Consider the following 20,772-nt stretch of genomic DNA (forward strand, 5'->3'; position numbering starts at 1 on the left):
TCCCCGGCTCCCCGCCCTCCCCCGCTCGCCCCCCGCCGTGCGACCGCCGCTCTCCCGCAGGGCTGGCACCGGTCAATGTTTAACCGGAGCGGTGGTACCGGTTGTGCGGGGCAGCCGGGGCCGGCTGGGGGTGGCTCTCGCCGGGACCGGCCGGGCGCTGCGGGCACCCCGAGCACCGGGTGCTGGGGGGCGCATGGAACCAGAGGGGGAGCGGGGCGGGGACCCCCAGCTGGACCCCCGGCCCAGAACGCTCCCACGGGGCCAGGAGAGACCGTAAGTTATCGCGGCGACGGAGGAGACGGAGGCCACCCCGTCCTGGAGCAGCAGGACTTGGGCAGTGACTGCCCCGACTGATACAGCGGGGGGTGGTATCCCAAAAAGTCTGGGGAGGGGGGGACAGGACCGTCCTTCTGCGGCGACATGGCGGGGACAGTGAGCTCTGTGCCCTGCCAGGCCTCAGGGCACAGTGGAGGTGGGAGGACGGTGCGAGCACAGCATGACCGGGGGTCCCTCTACCCCAGCCCCCGAGGTGCCCGCGGGCAGAACCCCCCAGCTGGGGGGCACCCACCACCCTGCTGCCCTCTGTTCCCCAAAGGAGTCCTGGAGAGGAGCGGGAGGGGCCCGTGGAGGGCAGAGAGACGCGTCTGAGAGTGGTGCTAAGGTAAGGGGAGACGAAAGGGCTCAGGGACGTGGTCGGAACCTCCCTGCCCGGGCCGAGGTCACAGCAGGGCTCCCCAGGGTCCCCGTGCAGCGACACCTCTGTGTCCCCGTCCACACCCCACCCTTAGAGTCCGGCCACTGACCTGCACGGAGACGCGGCGAGGTGACCAGCAAGTTGTGCACAGCCTCGGTGACGGCGCCGTCCATGTAAGTGCCACCTCCCCGCCGGGGTGTCGGGCTTGGGGAGGGCTGCGGCACCCCCTGAGCCACCGCTGTCCCCACGGCCAGGTAAGCGCGGCCAGGCACGATGCCACCTTTGGCTTCAGCGCCGTGTTCGACGCCGGCGCCTCGCAGGAGGCTGTGTTCGAAGGCAGCGGGATGAGGCAGCTGGTGGAGCTGGCCATAGACGGGTGAGCCCCGGAGAGCCCCCCGCAGACCCCAACCCTCCGTCCACCCCACGCCGGGCCTTTCCGGCGCGATTGCACTGCCCGGGCTGTGTCGGGAGGTGGCATCGCTGTGCCACCGCCTGCGGCCGTGCCTGACGCTCAGCATCTTCCACAGCTTCTCCTGCACCGTCTTTGCCTTCGGGCAGACCGGCTCGGGGAAGACCTACACCCTGATGGGGCCCCTCGCCCAGGTACAACGCTGACCATCTCACCTGATCCCGGCTGTGGGATCAGCTCTTCCCACCTGGTCGTGGTGCAGGCGGGTGCGCGATGCTCACCATCCTGGCACCTCTGCAGAGCGAGACCCAGCCGGCGTCCCCGGCCCTGCTGGGGCTGATGCAGAGGTCCTTCACCTGCCTCCTGGAGCAGAGCCGGAGCCGTGGCTCTGACCTGGCTCTCAGCGCTTCCTACCTGGAGATCTACAACGAACAGGTAAGTGGCTGCCCAGCCGCCCACTCCGGCCCTGCTGGCACCCCGTACCCCGCTCCCCCGGTGCCTTCCCCCTGCATATCCCAGGTCCGGGACCTGCTGAGCCCGGGACCGCCGTGCGCCCTGCCCCTGCGCTGGAGCAAAACCCGCGGCTTCTACGTGGAGAACCAGCTCAGTGTGGAATTCGAGAGCCTGGAGGCCATCGTCAGCCTGCTCCTGCAAGGTGCTGAACTACAGGGCTGGGACATGTTCAGGGCGTGCTAGACCCGGTATGGGGGGGATTCAGCCCCCCGCAGACCGTCCCAGGGCTGGTGGCGCTCTGATGGCAGCCAAGAGGAGCAGCTCCCCGTACAGCTGCAGAGCCAAGGCAACTCTGGTCTGGCAGGGGGTGCTGGGCAGTGGATGCTCTGGGGTTGGGGCAGGGATGTGAGGTGTCATGCAATCAATTCCTCACCCGGCAGGATCCCAGAGGCGCCGGACCTCGGCACATGCCCTCAACAGGCACTCGAGCCGCAGCCACGCCCTTCTGACCGTCCACGTCCGCAGCCGAGCCGTGAGCGCGCATCCTGCTCCTGGGCAGGGCTGGGGGGCTCCGGGCTCAGCGCGGGGTGCGAACACCTCCACGGTGGGGGGGTCATGCTCTCCTCAAGGATACATGGGTGGGGCTGGAGTGAGCAGCCGGGAATCCTATCCAAGATCCACGAGTTGGGACAGTGCTGTGGGCCATGGGGAAAGGGAGATGGGGGCCAAAGCATCACCCCCCCAACGTGGTTCTCCAGGCCAGCGCCTGCCCCAGCAAGCAGGGCACGCTGTGCTTCGTGGACCTGGCTGGCAGCGAGCGGGTGAAGGAGACTGGCTCCAGCGGGGAGCTCTCCGTGGAGGCCAACAGCATCAACCGCAGCCTCCTCGCACTGGGTAAGGGCTGGGGAACCCGCCCTGGGAGCTGGCCCCCACCAGAGCCTTGTCACATCCTTTGTGGCTCATCCTCGGGCAGGACACTGCATCTCCCTGTTGGCCAAACCCCGAGGGAAGCGAACGCACATCCCCTACCGGGACAGCAAGCTCACCCGGCTGCTGGCTCGCTCGCTGGGCGGCTCGGGCATCACCCTGATGGTAAAACCACAGAGGAGGCTGGGCAAGGGTCTCACCCCTGGAGGGGAAGGCTGGAAAAGGATGGTGACCCTCTGGATGACAGTTTGCCTGCATCTCTTCCTCGTTGGCAGGTCGCCTGCATCTCCCCATCCTCACGCTGCCTCTCAGAGACTCTGAGCACGCTGCACTACGCCAGCCGTGCCCGGAAGGTCACCACCAGACCCCTGGCCAACAGGGTATTGCAGACAGAGAACCCCTCTGAGCTCCTCTGCCCCGCTGCTGGGACCCCCCTGACCCACCCCTTTATTCACCCACCGCTCCCAGGTGTCCCGGGAGAAGCTGCTGCAAACCTTGGAGCGAGAAATCCATGCCCTGCAGCTGGAAAACCTCTCCCTGCGCCAGCAGCTGTGCCTGCCCAGAGTGCCAGTGAGGAGCACGGAGGTCGCAGGGAACCCTCCAAAAGCATGGGCAGGCTCTGGAGACAGCTCTGCAGGGCAGCTCCCAGCAGAAGGAACCCCAGCCTGGCCCAGCCTCTACGGTCTCCTGCGGGACTTCGTGGTGGAGAACGAGCAGATGAGGTATGGGAGACTTGTGTGGGACCCCTGAATAGGGGATCAAGGCAGCCAGAGCCTCTGCCTGGGCAGCACCCTGCACCAACCAGCCTCCCTCAGTGACTCCATGGGGCTGGGCAGGGCTCTCTGGAGGCTGCCAATGCCCTGCTGGGCTTCCTCACTGCTCCCCAGGCAGCCCCGTCTGTCCCCACACCTCAGTGGTGACATCCCAGCTGGGCCATCCCACAGAGCCACGCGCAGCTCCTGTGACAGCCAGCCCCTGCTCCGGAGTGCCCGCACCCTGCACGTCCCCCACAGGCACTCGGCGAGGCACCGGCGGCCCGACACCACACCCAGCTCTGTCCCCCGGCTCCCGGTGAGAGTGGGGCCCTGGGGTCTGCAGTCATCCTGCCCACGGCAGGCTGAGCACCCACAGACCACCCACCCACTGCTGTCCTCTCTTGCAGAAGCTCCCTCCCGCCTCCAGCCACCCCAGCTGCCCAGGGTGCCCACAGTGCTGCCCTGGGCCAGCTGATGCCACCATGCTCCAGGTGCAGCCCCAGGGGTCTCTTTGGAGGGGATGGCACAGGGGTGGCACAGCCACCTTGACCGCTCCGCTCACCCCCAGGTGCTGCCAGTGCCCGCCGTGCCACAGCCAGTGCCCCCTGAGGGAAGTGCTGGTCTTCTGCCACCTGGACAGGAGGACACGGCTCTGCCTGGCTCCCATCACCCCCACGGGCACCCCCAGCTGCACCAGAAGAAGTGGTGAGAGCCACTCCTTGGGCATCAGCTGCAGCTCAGGAGTTCCCTGGAGTTTCAGGGGTCAGTAGGTGAGGGTTTGTTCATGTGTCCTCATGGCAGGAGTCGTGGCAGGAGCAGGAGCTTGTCTCAGCAGCACCCGCTGCACCGGGAGCTGCCAGGCCCTGAGCACGTCCCCAGCTCTGAGGGAAGGGTCATCCCCTCAGCACCGCCGTGGCCAGGGCTGCCAGAGCCCAGAGGTGAGCGGGGCAGTGCTGGGAGACCAGGCAGGGCCTTGGATGGGCACCCATCCCTGCACAGCCACTCACACGTGCACTGTGGAGGGCTGTGCACTGATCCTGGGGAGATGGAGACCTGACCCCGCCGCTCCCCGCTGGCAGCTGCCGGCACCGTCCCTCTCCTCCAGTGGGAAGAGGCACTGGACTGGCTGGCAGAGCAGATCTGAGCTGCCACAGGCACAGCATGGATGGGGCCAGCATCAGGGATCTGGCACAGACTGGGGGGACAAGCACAGCCCTCGGGGACATGGGACCTTGGACTGCAAGGACTGCACAAACCATGGCACAGACAGTTGGATGGATGGATGGACAGACAGAGCTCTCCAGCCTGCATGGCTCTCACAGTTTATTTCTGTCTAGCTGGGGCTGTGCTGCTGGTGGCTCCAGGAATCCCATCAGGTGCTCTCCTCCCCGGGCTGGGGGCAGTCCAGCCAGTACTGGGCGATGGAGCGGGGGTAGCGCGGCCGCACCAGGTCCACGCGCTTGGTGCGCAGGTTGACGCGGTAGTACTTGTCTGGGGAAGGGGACACGGCCGTCAGGACTGTCCCCAGCTCTGGGGAGCTGCCAGCCCTCACTGCCAGCACCTTCCCTCTGCACCCCGGAGCCATTGCAGAGAGAGAGAGGAGCCCTCCCCATGCCCCGGCAGCCCTTGTCCTGCATCACTCCTGGATCCTGCCAGACCAGACTCACCTCCCACAAAGAAGTAAACACTCTGGAGCATCTCACACGTGGAGCCCGACAGCCCATCGCTTTCAACACCTGCTGAGTCAGGGTCATTTTGCAGCCAGCTCCAGAATCCCAAATTCAGCGACCGGTGGTGGTTGTACCTCTTGCGCTGACGGCGAGACTTCCTCCTCCGGGGCTGCTGGGAGGCCACGTAGATGCGGCCGGCCATGGCAGCGTCCAGCCGGCTGGGCACGCCCCGCCAGTCCCGGCTGATGTACCACGGGCCGTTCGCCCCGGCTGGAAAAGGAGCAGAGGGCGAGTGAGAGGGGCAGCAGCGTGTGGGGTGAGCTGAGCCCACCCCCACAGACAGCACCCAGCACCTGCTCCGAGACCCAGAGGAATGATCCGAAGGATCCCAGCCTGGATGGGATGTGTGACAGTGACACAGGCCAGGCTTCCCCCACCCCCTTGGCTGGGATCAGCTGTGTGCTGCTGAGCCCCCTTCTCCTCCTCTCTTTCATTCCCCCTGCCCAGGGCTGGGGTTTTCCTGTGGCATCTCCAGCTCCGGTGATAATAAACAGTCCCCAGCAGTGACACCGTGGTGTGAGGTGGCTGGTGATGGGGATTTGGGATGCTGTGGGAGGTGCAGCTATGGCCTGGGGAGTTCCTGTGCATGGCCTGGGCAGGATGTGATGGCTCATCCTGTCCCCCCCTTGCTTCCAGGCATCGCTCCCTCCTCCCTGGGTGTCTGCATGCCTTGTGCCCTGTCAGTGCCCGCTGCTGGGACCCACCAGCCCTTCCCCCCGGGGCTGGCCCAGCCCTTACGCATCCTGCCGCCAAAGAGGAGCTGGAAAACATCCTCCCAGCTGTCCCGGTTCATGAAGGCGTAGTGCTTGAACACCGTGGAGGGGGAGGACTTCTCACAGTCGGCCTGCGTGGGCTGCTGGGCAAAGTCATAGGACCAGTAGTACTTGTCTAGGAGAGGACGAGCAGGGCGTTAGTGGGGGACAAGCACTGGAGGGGTGTCTAGCCTGTGCCCAGTGGTGCCAGGCTCTGCCAGGAGCAGGAGCTGCCCCCTTACCCTTGAAGAAATAGACTCTCTCATTGCCGTGGTAGCTGTGGGCGGGGAGGGCGAACGCTGCATCCACGTTGTCGGGGATGCCCTCAAAGCCCTCGGAGATGTCCCGTGGGTACCCAGGGTCCAGGGCTCCGTCATCAAAGCGCCAGTACTGGGTGCCCTGGGGGGTGGGGGACAGAGAGGGGTTACAGGTGCAACATCCCCCAGCCATGATGTTGCCCCCCTCCCTGCCAGGAGGAGGGAGTGGATGCTGGGGAGCCCCATCACGGGGCTCTGGTTGCCTGGGGTCCCAGAACAACCACAGGGATTTGGGGTCTCTGGCAACCACTGCGTGCGTGGGTGTATGGGAGGTGCCAGAAGGGGATATAGGGTGGGTTGAGGTGCTGTGCTGGCCACCCTGGGAGTACCCCCAGCCCTGCAGCCCACCTTGAAGAGGTAAGTCTTGCCCTGGCAGTTGATGCGTGTGAAGGCTGCATCGATGGGGCCCTCGATGCCCCAGACGTCACTGATGAGTTTGGGGTAGCCAGGCCTCACACTGGTCTTGTCCAGCTCATAGAAGTACTTCCCTGGGGAGAAAGGAGACGTAGGGGCAGCAGCAGGGACTGCAGACACCAGCACAGGGTGACAGCGTGGCAGCATGTCCCACGTGTCCCACGTGCCTGGGGAAGGTCCCCAGAGTACCTCGGAAAGCGTAAAGAGAACCGTTCTTCAGGTCGGTGAAGGCATCAAAAGGTTTCCCGCTGCACAGCTCCTCAGGCTCCTCAGACACTGCTGGGGTGGTGCTGGGCACCTCTGGCAGTGTCTCCTCGGGGTTTGGCTTGCTCTCTGGCGTGGTCTCCACCATCACTGGGGCTGTGGGCAGCTCTGTGGGGTCTGCTGCGGGCACCTCCTCCGTGACAAAGTCGACAGTGAGGTTGTAGTCCAGGTAGTCGTCCTCCGGCAAGGCAAAGACATCTCCCCGGGTCACTGCAGGAGGGGCAGGTCGGTTCCCACTGGGTCTGGGTGCAGGAGATGCTCCCTCCCAGGCAATCGAGATTTATAGAATCATGGAGTCATTAAGGTTGAAAAAGACCTCTAAGATCATCAAGTCCAATCTAACCCAGCACTGCCAGCCATGTCCCCAAGTGCCACAAGTACACTTTTTTTAGAACACTTCCACGATGGTGACTCCACCTGGACAGCCTATTCCAAAGCCTGAACACCCTTTCAGAGAAGACATTTTTCCTACTAACCAATCTATCCAATTAGCACAGATCCCACACTGCAGATGGCAATGACCCGGCTTCCAAAACCCCCTGTGCTGCAGCAAATCCTGGTGCTGACTTCACCCTGCAGACACAGGTGGGTGCAGAGCTGACCTAGAACAGACCCCATGGTGTGGAGCACCCACAGCCACCCCGTTCCCCCTGTGCCCTGGCCAGGAGGGTGGCCATGAGGACAGTACCTTTGGCTTTGCAGACGGTGGAGTAGTCACTGCAGCAGCTCTGGTAGTACACACAGAGGGTGTCACACTGGCACTTGTGGCCTGCATTGAAGCCTTCTTCACAGCGGCCCTCACAGGAGTCTGCAAAAGCCACCCCACAGCTCAGGAGGGGTAATATGGAGTGGGGCAGTGGGGTCCATGCCTCCCCTCCCAGCCCAGCCCCACAGGGGAAAACAAACTTGGGGATGTCCTGGTTGGGGGTACCCCACCCCTTCATGGTCAACTCCATCACCAGGGGCTACAGCAGCTCCTTGCCCTGCTCCCACTGAGGTCCTGCTGGGATGGGAGCCACGGATTGGGCTGTGCCATGCTCCCAGTTCCGTGCTGGCAGCCCAGCTGTGGATGGGCAGGGATTTGCCAAGGCACCATTGACCCCCATGTGCCGCCCACTTGCTTTCTCCCCATCCTGCAGGGTACAGCCAGTGTGGCCATGGCCACCGTCCGCTCCGTTCCCACCCTGCCCGGGCTGTCCAGCCCCTCCATCAGCCCAGGAATCACTCTTTCTCCATCCCCAAAGCACCTGGTGAGGGGTTGGCTGGCTAAATCTCACCTTCTGCAGCACGGGTGGTGGCGAGCAGGGCCAGCACGAGGGCAGGGAAGAGCAGCCTCATCCTGGGCGTCCGGGAGCGCAGCCCTCCTGCGACTGTGCGGGCTGGAGCACAGCACAGCCCCAGAATCCAGTGTTTGCTCAGCCTGCCCCGGCAGGAGAAAGCAAACAGCCCAAGGTCGGAACAGGGGAAAGGGGCAGAGATGATCTCCCACCCACACTGAGCTGGGTGCGTCTGCAGGGGGACAGGGCTGCCACGAGTGTAAGCAGCTCCTCCCCAGCCCCGGTGCAGGTTGGGCACTGTTCAGAGACTGGGGAGGGACAGCGGAAGGACAGTCAGGAACCATTTTGAGGTCCTGCCACACTCATTTCATAACATACCTAATGGTGTAAAAGCAACCAGCTGCTTCCCAGCCTGGTCTTGGCAAAGAGGAAAACCCAAATGAGATGGGATGGAGGAGCGATGCTCAGAAGACAAAGGGAAAAGCCCCGGGCTTATGCTTGCCCAAAATATCACCATTTTGGAGGGCTTATTCTTGGGATTTCAGCTTTCTCAATGCCAAGACTGGGAACAGACCTGGGGAGTCCCAAGGAGGGTGGCTCGGGATGGGGCAGGTGCCACCTCTGTGCGTGGGGACCAGAGGTCAGAGGTGAGCGGCCGGGGGCAGGAGCCCTCAGCACTTTCACTGCAGAAGGCAAACAAAAGCCTGTGTATTTTGCTCCCGTCATTCCCCTTCCAGCCAATCTTTCAGTTACTAATTAATGTCGACTCAGCTCTTTTGGCAGCTCCTGATAACTCTGGGACGTTTATTTAATCGGGGCAAGGAGCAAATGCACACGAGGCTGCAGCAATCCTGCTTCTTCTGCCTCTGCTGGGACAGGAGCTCCAAGGCATCCATCCCAGCCCTTAGCAGGAGTGGTGTAGCTTTGGGCCTTAAGTGATGCAAGATTTGGGGTGAGAGAAACCGGAGCAGGGTGTCCACTTCTCCAGGGGTCTTTGCCAGCTGAGACACAGGCAGTTCCTGGCATCATCTGCTCCTGGCATCTTGCTGAAAGAGCTTTATTTGGTTTTGAGACAGGCGTTTCCACCTGGAAGCCCTGAGGAGCTGAGGGCAGCTACCAGACATCGGCTTTTGGGGCAGAACTTCTGCAGCCCTCACCCCACTCCTTGTCCCCTGGCCTCAGCTGTGAGGCTGACATTGTCCCCAGGTGCCAGCACCAGCCCAATGCTTCACTACGGCTTCATCCCATCCCCGTTGAACCAGTCCTGTGGGACAACAGCCCTGCGAGGGTTCAGGCTTGCAGGAGGCTCTGGGGGAGAAGGGCTGGGCATTGTCTGAGCTGCTTTGGCTGATCGGCTAAGACAAAGCTCCCTCCTGCTGCTCCAGGCTCCCAACCACCAGCCACTGACTCATGAAGGCTCAGCGAGCCCTTCCCTGCCAGGAGCAGATCCCAGGAGAGGGGTTGGTTGGATAAAGGGGCCCCGGGGAGCTCCTGCAGCCAAGGGCTGAGCAGATCCAGTGAGGAGAACTCGGGAAATAGGGATGATCCCCCAGGACAAGGCTGGGAACCGCTGCAGTTTCAGAGCCCAGGCTGCTGGGTGTGAAATCTCTCCCAAAAAGCAAAGCAAAGCAAAACTAAAAGCAAAACAAAGCTCAGTTCTCTGGGCTAGTCAGGACAAGCCTAAGGGAATGGTTTGAATTCTGCTGCCCCCGGGCAGCAAACCCTCTGCTGCTCTACACTGCAACAGCCTTTATGGTTAAATAATAATGTATCAGGAAATTCCTTACTGGTTCTGTGCCGAGCTTCTCCCGCAGTTTTGCGCTGCTCGGGGTGCCTTGTTCTGCGTCCTTCCTTGTGGGATGATGTCCCTTTCCTCTGTCTGTCCCTTCGTAGTGGATTCAGAGAGGATTAAGAGCGACTCTGTCACATCCAAACATCAACTCGAATTTAAGTCTCAGGCTGACCTGGCAACAACCTGGTTTTGGAGTCAAGGATTTAAGCTGCTCCTCCCAGCACATCCGAGAAGTGCCCAAAGTATTTAAGCATTTCTGCCCTGAGCACGTCTGGCCTGGAAAAAAGAAAACAAAAGACGCCCAGGCTGCCTCTGCTCTTTCTTTTATCATGCAAATCCCGAGCCCACCCAGAAGAGCTGCTCTGAATTTCCACCAAGCAATGGGTATTTGCCCCCTGCTGATAACAAACGGGTTCAGAACACTGTGCCAGGGTGGTCATAGCCTCACCGTGACCACCACGGTGCCTGGTGCCCTTTACCTCCACCCTGTGCCCCCTCGCTGGTCACAAAATCAGCGTGGGGGTCGCTGCCTGCCATGGAGGTGACACCGCAGCAGCCCCTCGGGCACAATGGGGGATGTGGGCCATGGGAACAGCAGGACAAGCCCCAGCTCAGGCTGGACAGGGAGGGCTAGAAATAGAATGGTTTGGGTTGAAAATGAAAAATTGTCTAGTTCCAAACCCTGTCACGTTCCACTATCTCAGGTTGCTCCAAGCCTCATTAACCTGGCCTTGGACACTTTCAGGGTCGGGACATCCACAGCTTCCCTGAACAAGTACTTCACAAGTAAAAATTTTATCCTAGTATCTAATCTAAATCTCTTATATTTTATTTTAAGACGGCTCTCCCTTGTCCTATCGGTATCTATTCGTGTAAAAAGTCACTTCCTCTTTTTTTAACGAGCCCTATTTGAGCACTGAAAGGCCACAATCACAGAAACACAAAATTTAGGTTGGAAAAGCCCTCTAAGACCGACTCCAGCCGTTATCCCGGCACTGCCAAGCCCACCACTGAACCATGTCCCCAAGTGCCACATCCACGCTTCTGTTAAATCCTTCCGGGGCTGGTGGCAGGAGGGCTCTGGGGGCATCTGCAGCGGGAGGGGGCTGCAGCCGCCGGGACCGAGCCCCTCCTCGGAGAGGCGGCGCCTGCGCCCGGTGACATCAGCCCCGAGGACCGGGATGCTGAGCCCGGCTCGGGGAAGGCGGATCCCGTTCCGCTTTCAGATCCGCATCCCGGCAGGGCAGAGCGGGGAGCGGGACGCATCCCCCCTCCCGTGCCCCCCAGCCGCCCACCCGCGTCCCCGCAGGAGCGGGGGGTCCCCGCGGGCGCTGCGGTGCGGGATGCCGCGGTAGCAGCCGCCGATGCTCGCCCTGCTCCTGTCGCTGCACACCCTGGGCCGGTCCCTGGCCATGGCGAGCGCGGAGCGGCTGGCCGTGCCCGAGTTTGTGAGCCGGGCGGGCGGCTGGGCGGGCGGGGGCAGCGCCCGGGAGCACGGCGGGGTCTCCCCCGGGGTGGGCACGGAGGTGCGGGAGGCGCTGGAGCGGGTCCTGCCCGTGCTCCGCCGGGCCATCGCCCACGCCACGCAGGCGGCCACCGCCGAGGGGCTGCGGGCAGCTCTCTCCGAGGTGTTCCGGCTGGTGGAGGAGGCCTGGGGGATGCCCGCCGTGGGCAGGGACGTGGCCAAGGTGCTGTGCGATGTGATCCGCCTCGAGGGAGGCCTGGACCTGCTGCTCAACCTGCTCTACACCGCCGAGCTGGAGACCAAGTGCCAGGCAGGAAAACTCCTGGAGCAGATCCTGGTGGCAGAAAACAGGTGAGTCTGCAAAGAGCCCCTCAGGCTCACCCTGCCAGGCACAGCCCTCCCCAGCACCCCGGGCACTGCCAGCCCCCAGAACGGTTTCAAAGGGACCTTAAAGACCTCATCTCAACCCCCTGCCACGGGCAGGGACGCCCTTCCACAGACCAGGTGGCTTCAAGTCAATCCAACCTGGCCTTGACCTACCTTCAGCCATCCCCACACCCCCCAAATTTCCCTGCTGTGGGTGCTCTCAGTTGCACAACCCCCCCTCGGGTCCCCACCACATCCCCCCACAGCCAGTGCTTGTGCTCAGGGTCCCTGGCTCGTGTCCAGGCCATGACCGTGGCCTGCTCCCTTCCCCCACAGCTGGAGGGAGGAGGACCAGCCCCAGCCCAGGGATGCTGGTGAGGACCGGGGTGTCCTCCTGAGCCCCCCTCAGCCAGCTGGAGCTGAGTCAGTTTGGCTCACCTGACCCAAAGGCCAAGACGTGACTCCCCTTTAGCCATAACAGCGCGAGGAGGACAAAGCCACTTCCCAGAGCCTTCCTGCTGCTGCCCAGGGCTGGGATGAAGCCATAAGGAGGGGTCAGCTGGTCAGCAGCCCTCAGCCCCTAGTTCAGGTGCGTGTGCTGCTGCCCAGCACAGGTGAGAGGTGTTGGGATGTCCCTGTCAGAGCATGGGCACGGTGGGGTGGCAGTGTGTGCCCGAGCGTGTGTGTGTGTGTGTGTGTGTGTGTGTGTGTGTGTACAAAGGTGCATGTGCACACCTGACACATCCAAACCACAGCACCCACGCACAGCTCACCCTTCCAACACCCCAAATGCATTCTGCCAGCTCTGCTCTCCCTCAGAGCACCCCAACCCAGCCCCAGCCAGGGCTCTGGAGAGTATGTGCAGGGAGCCTGGCCTGGCTTTCTGGGGGATGTCTCTTGCTGCTGTGGACTCGCAGCCTGGGCCTCACTTCATGCACTGGCAGGCAAAAATAAGTGGCAGCTAAATCAGGAAAGCCCATTAGGGTGGAATTTAATCCCAAGAAGCATCACTGCTACGGTCTGCATTCAGCACTCAGCTCCTTAGCAAAAGAAAGCATTTGCTGGAGTTGTTGTTTCTGCTCCAGGAGCAGTTCATGGGCCAGGGTCTTGGAGCAGCCATGGGACTCCAGCCCCTCACTTCCCACAACTTCTGAGCCATGGCAGGGAGGTGTGGGGCTCCCCGTTGGGTCCAAGCCTCTCCCTTGCAGAACTCTCCCAGTCTGTGCACAGCAGCAGAGGTGTTTAGCTGGGAGCTGGACAGGTCCTGGCTCCATCTGCAGCTGCAGGGAGTCGGGGACCTGTGTTTGTCATCCAGCTCCATGGCCGAGTCCGGGCTCGGAGCCAGACCCAGGCTGAGGGCTTTTCTTTTTTTTTTTTTTTTTTCCCAGGGCTCTCCACAACATTTCCTGTCAAACCCACCCCAAGGTCAGTGAGAGCCCTGTGGGTCACAGGCTTCCCAGAAATGCTCTTCCTGCCTGCCAGCACAGAGGCTGGCGTGCCATCACCCCACCACGTCTGGGGACCAAGCGTGCCACTGCCCTCCTGAGCAGCAGGGCATGGGGCACCAGTGCCAGTGCTGCCTCACTAACAGAGCAGCTCCAGCACGGCACCAAATGGCCACTGCTGAGGGTGGAGCTGCCACTCGCCCCAGGAAAGCTCATGGGAGAACAGCCAAGAGCTCATCTCAGAGGCTGGTGAGGCCCTGCCACAGGGTGCCCGGAGAAGCTGTGGCTGCTCCATCCCTCAAAGTGTCCAAGGCCAGGTTGGACAGGGCTTGGAACAACATGGTCTGATGGAAAGTGTCTCTGCCCATGGCAGGGGCTTGGACCTGGCTGAGTTTTCAGGTCCCTTCCAACCCAAATCATTCTATGACCCTGATTTTCCCCTTCCTCGCTGCACTTTCAAGGCACTGCTCCCTTCAGGTGTCATTTTAAGCACAGGCCTCCCAAGATCAGCCATGGCCAAGCAGCAGCTGGTGGCCCTTGGCCACCTATCCCAGGCTCTTGCTGTCCTCTTCCAGAAGAGTGCAGGGTGAGGAAGTAAAGAGCTTCCCTGCAGCTGCCATCCCAGGACAGACAGACCCCTGTGTCCCACTTGTGCACAGGCCTGCTTGGCTGCTCATCCAGGTGTGAAAGCCCTGTCCTGACAGCACTCACAGCAGTGCTTAGGGGACAAACAAGTTTCACTCCCAAACACAAAACAGCTCCACACCACAGCAATGCTGGCCCAGCAGTTCCATTTCCAGCCTGGCATTGACCCACCCTGCCTGTTAATTGCTATGAAGATCCTACCTCGAGCATGAGAGCATCCAGTGAGGGGGTCCTGGGCCGTGCACCCCATCACAAATTCTTCCATCAGACCCACACAGGCTCCTCCAACACCAGCCTGCTGCATCTTGCTGCATTGCATATCTGTGTCCTACAGGGAAACATCTGTCTGTCCTGGGATAAATGTCACCAAGGCATGGGCCACACCAGTCACTGTTGTCACTCCTTGCACGTCCATCTGCCCCTCCTCCCCACAGGGACCGCATCGCTCGGATCGGTCTGGGCGTAATCCTGAACTTAGCCAAGGAGCGGGACATCCCCCAGCTGGCTCAGAGCGTCTCTGGGATCCTGGAGCACATGTTCAAACACACGGAGGAGACCTGCTTCCAGCTCATCTCCGACGGAGGCCTGGACACCATCCTGTACTGGTGCCGCTGGACGGACGCCGCCGTGCTGCGCCACTGCGCCATGGCCTTGGCCAACTGCGCCATGTACGGGGGCCAGGCCAACCAGCGCCTGATGATCGAGAAGAAGGCGGCAGAGTGGCTTTTCCCGCTGGCCTTCTCCAAAGACGACGAGCTGATCCGGCTGCACGCCTGCCTGGCCATCACGGTGCTGGCCACCAACAAGGAAATCGAGAAGGAGGTGGAGCGCTCGGGGACGCTGGCTCTGGTGGAGCCCTTCATCGCCTCGCTGGACCCCGAGCAGTTCGCCCGCGAGATGCTGGGCAGCAGTGACAACATCCAGGGGAGGACGGTGCAGGACCTGCAGCGCCTCGTGCCCCTGCTGGACAGCTCCCGGCTGGAAGCCCAGTGCATCGCCGCCTTCTACCTCTGCACCGAGGCTGCCATCAAAGCCAGGCAGAAGAAAACACAGGTAAAGGGTAGGTTGGCCTGGAGGAAGGTGATGACAAAGGGAAGGGGTGCCACAGCTGCATCTCGGTGTCTTTTGCTCACCAAACACCTCGGTCCTCACCCGGCCCAGCACAGCTTGTTGGGAAGAGGATGAGGGGAAGCAAAGTGATGTCTCTTTGTGTCCCCAGATTTTCAGTGAGATCGGGGCTACACAGAGCCTGAAGAGGATTGTGTGCTACTCCACCAGCAGCACCACCTCCTCCCTGGCCAAAAAGGTGCTGCGCATGATAGGGGAGGAGGTTCCTCGGCGCATCCTGCCCACGGTTCCCAACTGGAAGTCCTGCGAGGTGCAGACGTGGCTGCAGCAGATCGGATTCAACAAATACTGCCAGAGATTCCTGGTAGGGCTCTGTGCTGGGGCAGGGACACATGGATGGACACTTCTGCCCCATCTCGCAGCAGAGGTGCAAGCATCTCACCCAGCTTTTCCTGGGACCTTTCCAGCCTGGATTTCTCTTGGCAGGATCACCAGGTGGATGGGGACATTCTCCTGAGGCTGACAGAGCAGGAGCTGCAGAAGGATTTGGGGATGGACTCCAGCATCACTCGGAAAAGGTAGGACCACCACCAGGGCACACTGGACTCCCGCAGGGCCAGCAGCACAGTGGCAGAGCCAGGGATGAGGTCTCTGCCTTTCCCTTCTTGCAAAAACGGGAACAGAGATCCTCCAAATGCAAAACCTGGACTGCCAGGGCTTTTCCACTGCACTCTTTGCAGTCCCAGACAGATTTCTGTAATTGCACCACAGCACAGCAGAGGTGTGGGTGGGGGAAAGGCCACCTATGACACAGGGCAGGTGGGATCCTGCAAGTTACCCAAAAGATGGGAACTTACCCTTAGCTGAGCTGCTCACACCTCGGTGTCCCGAGGACCAGCACTCCCATGCAGCTGTTCTTCTGTTTCCTGTTCCTGGAGCTCATCCAGCAGGGAGCTGCATGTCCTCCCAAGCAGGTAAAGTGTTGGAATCCGAAATGCAGGGAACTCTCAGAACCCTGGGCTTGTAAGCCAAAGCTTAGAATTAAACATAAGATTTGATTTGAGACCTTGGAAAAAGCTTCCAAACTTAGGTGCTAGAAGTGAGAATGTGGATTTATAGTTTAAAGGAGAGACACATTAAGAAGAGGAAAGGTTTCAGTTTTAGAGTTTAAGATATAGAAAAAAATAAAAGTAGTTACAAAGGTAAACAAGAAGTTTAGAATGTAGTACTGTAGGTTTGTGTGTTATAACATAATTGGTTAAGAAAATTTACATTGTATCATGAGTCTATAAGATGAAATATTTAAGGATTAAGTCAAAAGGATAAATATCCTTGTTAGCAGTGTTTTATTGGTCAATAAATCCTTAAGAAGTCTTGTAACTAGAAGTCTTATGACCTTCTGAACCCTGCGGAAAAGATGCGAGCCAAACTCACCCTTCCTACCCATGCAGAAGATAAGAAAAATAAACCACATCACCTAAAACAACTCAGAGGTCCCGTCTCTAACTCACTCAAAACTCCTTCAAGAATCCCCACAGTAAAAGAGGTGGTACCACGTGTCTCCAAGCGCTGCCTGGTGCTCCATTTGTCCCTCCACCAGGTTTTTCCGGGAGCTGACGGAGCTCAAGACCTTCGCCAACTACTCCACCTGTGACCGCAGCAACCTGGCCGACTGGCTGGGGGGCATCGACCCCAAATTCCGGCAGTACACCTACAACCTGCTCACCTGCGGCATCGACCGCAACTTCCTGCACCGCGTGACGGAGCAGCAGCTGCAGGACGACTGCCACATCCACACCGGCTTCCACCGCGTCCGCATCCTCACCGCGGCCAGGGGTGCGCCTCCCAGCAGGAGGGGAGGGGGTGGAGGGGTCTTTGGGACGAGCTGCTGGGTGGTTTTTAACTTGTGGTGGGCGTTTTGCGCTGTCTAGAAACGCTGCACTCCCCCATCACGCTGCAAACCACGTCCAACGGGACCGACGTGTTCATCAGCTACCGGAGGAGCACCGGCTCGCAGCTGGCCAGGTGAGCCCTGCAGGGGACGGCGAAGCCCAGAGGGAAGGTGGGTGGTCAGCTGTGGGAAAAGTGTGGAATGGGAAGGAAGGAAAGGCTGCCAAAAGCTGCAGAGCAAATGGGGACAGCACATGTGATAAAGCTGCACAGTGGGCAGGCCAATTCCCAGTCCTGTCACCGCCACTTTGGCACTGAGTGACCCTTTCCTCACGCTCCTGGGGCTGTAGGGGATCACAGCTGGCAGTCAGCGTCAGCTCCTCGTGTTCTCTGCACGTGCCCAGACAGCTGGGCTGGAGCTGGCATCTCATTCCCTGCTCCTCTGCCTCACCGTGTCTCAGCCGACGTGGTGAGACAGCAAATGAAACCTGTCCTCATGGTGCTGTCCCCTCTTGCCACCAGCCTGCTGAAGGTCCACCTGCAGCTCCATGGCTTCAGCGTGTTCATCGACGTGGAGAAGCTGGAGGCAGGGAAGTTTGAAGATAAGCTGATCCAGAGCGTCCTGAGTGCCCGGAATTTTGTGCTGGTCCTCTCAGCAAACGCACTGGATAAATGCATGGAGGACCCCGAGTGCAAGGACTGGGTACACAAGGTAAGAGATGCCACCAGGTGGGACCTCTGTGCACATTGGAGTGGGAGGGAGCTGGCGAGGGGCTGATAGAGGCCATGAGCACCTGCATGTCCTGTTCCTGCAGGAGATTGTGACGGCCCTGAACTCTGGGAAGAACATTGTACCTGTTACAGACCATTTTGAGTGGCCGGACCCAGAAACGCTTCCCAAGGACATGAGGGCTGTCCTGAAATTTAATGGTATCATGTAAGTAAAAGCCACCTGTGCCATGGGGCTCCTTGACACCTGGGGAGAACAACTTGCATAAGGAGCAGCAAAGAACCCAAGGACATTGGGACAAACAGATGAGGGTGGCAGAACAGGTCAAAGGGACACTGAGTCACTCCAGGTGCTCCAGAGCTTGCAGGGAGCAAAGGTTCCCACCACATCCCTGCTGCTGGTGTTGTGCTGGGGCTGCTGGGAGGACACCCATCCTCAGGCAGGAGTGATGCTGGCAGGTTTTACAGCTCACCTGGGTTTCTTTCCCCCCCCCTGCTTTCCCTTTGTGCATCCCAGCCTGGCAGGGCATTCTGCAGCATCCGTGGGGAAAAGGGAGCTCCAAGAGAGCTGGGGTGGAGGAAAGGGGTCTCTGGCTCCTGGCCCTAATGAACTGAGCTATCTTGTGGCAGCCCACACGCAGCAGGAAAAGTAAACATCACATTTTTCCCCTCAATACAGGTGGTCCCACGAGTACCAGGAGGCCACGATTGACAAAATCATCCGCTTCCTCCAGGGCCGCTCCTCCCGGGACTCCTCGGCTGGCTCAGAGAACGGGCTGGACTGTCTGCACTCCCTGGGGCAGAGCTAGAACCAGGACAGCAGCCTCAGAGACTCCCAGGTGACCCCTTTTTTTTTGTGGGGGTCCAAATTTATCCCTCCTGATTTTTTCCTATCTTTGAGAGAAAACCTGTGGCTCTTAGTCCCTCCTCTCCCTCCAAATACAAGCCCCTGGCTCCCAAAGGCCAGCACTCGCTCCCACAGGCCTGGGGAGCCAAGGCAGGCTGGACTCTGGGCTGGATTATGTGTCTTCCACGTCCTCCTGTGGGGTGGCAGGACATGCATGGGGTGTGAGGGAGACTGGCACCATCCAGACCCCCACAAGCAGCTGCAGCTTCCCCCAGAGGCACGTCCAAAGAGGGAGGATTTTTGGAGGACTGAAAATTGGAGAAGTGTTGAGAATCCATCGTAAGAGGACACAACTGAGAGAAGAGCAACTGAGAGGAAGGTGAGGCTCTGCAGTGTGCCCCAGGAATATCCTTGTTGTCAGAAACTGAGAGCAGGAAAGGGCAAATAAAAACTAAGCCCTAACAAAATCTTTGTGTTTGGGGAAGATAACCCACAGGGACCTTCTAAAGTGCTTTATCTTTGCCAGCAATGTCCCTTTATCACAAGAGCTCCTTCCCTCCTCAAAAGACTTCCACCTCCCAGTGCTGCAAAACCTCTGTGTGTTCTTAACTCTGGCACTGGAAATTTGGGGTTAGGCCACATGAAGTTTCTGCAGGATCTCTGCAAAAAGTGCTTTTCAAATACCCTCCTTCCCTCCATCTGAAGTCTCAGCTTCACCACTTTATCAGGTCTGTATTTTCAGGGCACTGGAGGCTGGATTGTGACCCTGGAAAACTTGAAATTCGTGCAGGGAAGATGCTAATTGCTGTGCTTGTGGAGTAATTCTACACTGTGGCTGTATTTTATCCTGCTCCTGTGGTCTGTGCCTTCAGCAGGAGCTGGTGAATCTCTCTGCTGACCACCACACCCCCACAGCCCTGGCTGAGCTCCCTGGGGTTGTCCCTGCTCACTGCTGGATGCAATTTGAAGTAGCACTTGTTTCTCCTATTGACCTCTTCTCAACACCCACCAGGGCTTTTTGCAGCTCCTCACATTAAAATATCAAGCTAAAGTGGAGTTTTTGCAAAGGGCTGGCAAAGGATGCTCCAGGACCATCAGTGCCTGCTGCCAACACTGCTGGTGAGGAACCACGGGCATCCTGACACAAATCCCTGCATTCCACACTCCAGGCTGCTGAATCATCTTGCAGAAGCAACAGGCTCCTCTTCCAATCCCTGCTTGAGAAAAACTCAACCTTTTCAGGAGCTAACAAGGAGTCTCAGCCACCTTGTCCTCCTGCTGGCTCTCCCTGGAGCCCTGCTTTAACTGTCAGGAACACACTTTTTTCTTTTGGCTTGGTTCCATGAACATTTCAAGGGAAACAAAAAACAAAACAAAAACAAAAAAAAAAAGTTAATTCTGGTGCTTTATGGATAGCTCTTATCAGCTCACAGTTAATGGCATCTTTGCACTGCAGTGAAAGGTTAATAGCCATATTTGCCCAGCATTCATCAGAATTAGAATCCGTCTAATCTCCAGGACAAATAACAAGAAGGCAGCAGATGAGCCCAAAGGTGAATCTGCCCAGGGATAAAAGCCTCTTGTGAGCTGCTTCAGGGAAAAGCCTTCAGTAACTGAATGTCAAGGCCTCCATGGCCACTGAAGGAGTCCCACACAAACAGTCCTAAGGATTTTTCTCCCTGCAATAATACCTGGTAAGATGATTGTGTCTTGTTTCCCAGGAGCTCTGTAGCAATCAGCCTCCTCACCCAGCACTCAGTGGGGAGATTTACTTGTTCTCCACAGCTCAGGTGTCTCACCTGACACGAGATCCCATCTCCTGCTCCAGCTGCCCAGACTGTGACTCCTCCTGTTTCCCCATCATTATCTTCACCTTAATGAACTTGCCCTGGTTCTGGCAAAACATCCCATACCCAGCCCCTTCCAGCTGGAGCAGAGCCAAGGGAATGAATTCCTCTGTCCTCACCCTCCCTCGTTCCTTAGCTCTGCCATGTCAGTAGTGTTTGGAGTTATTCAATCAGGCATTATTAATAAATCTGGTTTTTACTCTAAATCCCCTCCTCTTTGTCTGTATCACGTGCTTCTCTCCCTGCAAGATTTTCACACTTGTTTTCCCTTCCCACCAGGAAGCAGAACAGACATTTCCAAGCACCATTCCCTGTAGGAACCCCTCACTTCCCACTCACCTTTGGTGAGCTTGGAAATGTGAGTGGGGGGCACTGCACCCCCAGGGAGACTCTGCCTGCTGTCACCAGCCATGGCTCCACTGTTGCAACTCTTGGAGGATGGCCTAGAAAAACTTTGCTTTAATTTTTTTTAATAAGGCATAATAGCTGCCATTGAATCTGTCCCCATGCAGAGCCAGGTTTCACCTCACTGCACAACACTGAGCACCTGCTTGAATTGGCACCCACGGGGTGGAGAGGGCTTCAATTCACAATCAGTTCAGCCACAAACATCTACTGCAACATTCACAGCATGCCCTGTTCCTCGGCGAGGCCAATTCCAGGCTGAGCCCGGCAATCAGACCTGT

At 59.2% G+C, this 20,772-nt stretch overlaps 3 protein-coding genes across 3 annotated transcripts; 2 read left to right on the forward strand and 1 right to left on the reverse strand.

Moving 5' to 3' along the window:
• The first annotated feature begins 75 nt into the window (after positions 1-75).
• LOC128798229 (kinesin-like protein KIF12) lies at positions 76-4,434 on the forward strand. Its single transcript, XM_053961535.1, is given in 18 exon segments — positions 76-141; positions 143-273; positions 596-661; positions 789-867; positions 949-1,070; positions 1,222-1,297; positions 1,404-1,538; positions 1,623-1,758; positions 1,997-2,088; positions 2,315-2,450; positions 2,530-2,648; positions 2,759-2,863; positions 2,952-3,205; positions 3,371-3,554; positions 3,646-3,729; positions 3,807-3,943; positions 4,040-4,176; positions 4,318-4,434. Coding segments are annotated over 18 exon segments (2,124 nt in total). The 3' UTR covers positions 4,383-4,434.
• Positions 4,435-4,513: 79 nt separating this feature from the next.
• On the reverse strand, positions 4,514-10,025 carry VTN (vitronectin). The gene is made up of 10 exons (XM_053961536.1): positions 9,957-10,025; positions 9,780-9,877; positions 7,993-8,135; positions 7,404-7,523; positions 6,641-6,925; positions 6,386-6,525; positions 5,963-6,119; positions 5,707-5,856; positions 4,906-5,178; positions 4,514-4,729 (listed from the first exon to the last, which is right to left on the reverse strand). Exons 1-10 carry the CDS (start codon positions 10,008-10,010, stop codon positions 4,611-4,613), a joined length of 1,539 nt encoding a protein of 512 aa, XP_053817511.1. The 5' UTR covers positions 10,011-10,025; the 3' UTR covers positions 4,514-4,610.
• An 899-nt stretch (positions 10,026-10,924) lies between these two features.
• SARM1 (sterile alpha and TIR motif containing 1) lies at positions 10,925-20,272 on the forward strand. Its single transcript, XM_053961545.1, has 9 exons — positions 10,925-11,600; positions 14,140-14,758; positions 14,925-15,137; positions 15,260-15,351; positions 16,374-16,609; positions 16,705-16,798; positions 17,186-17,375; positions 17,479-17,600; positions 18,072-20,272. The coding sequence occupies exons 1-9, from the start codon at positions 11,149-11,151 to the stop codon at positions 18,199-18,201; spliced, it is 2,148 nt and encodes a 715-aa protein (XP_053817520.1). The 5' UTR covers positions 10,925-11,148; the 3' UTR covers positions 18,202-20,272.
• The last annotated feature ends 500 nt before the right edge of the window (positions 20,273-20,772 follow it).

The sequence above is a fragment of the Vidua chalybeata genome, chromosome 20 (genome assembly GCF_026979565.1).
Source record: "Vidua chalybeata isolate OUT-0048 chromosome 20, bVidCha1 merged haplotype, whole genome shotgun sequence".
Classification (NCBI taxonomy): domain Eukaryota; kingdom Metazoa; phylum Chordata; class Aves; order Passeriformes; family Viduidae; genus Vidua; species Vidua chalybeata.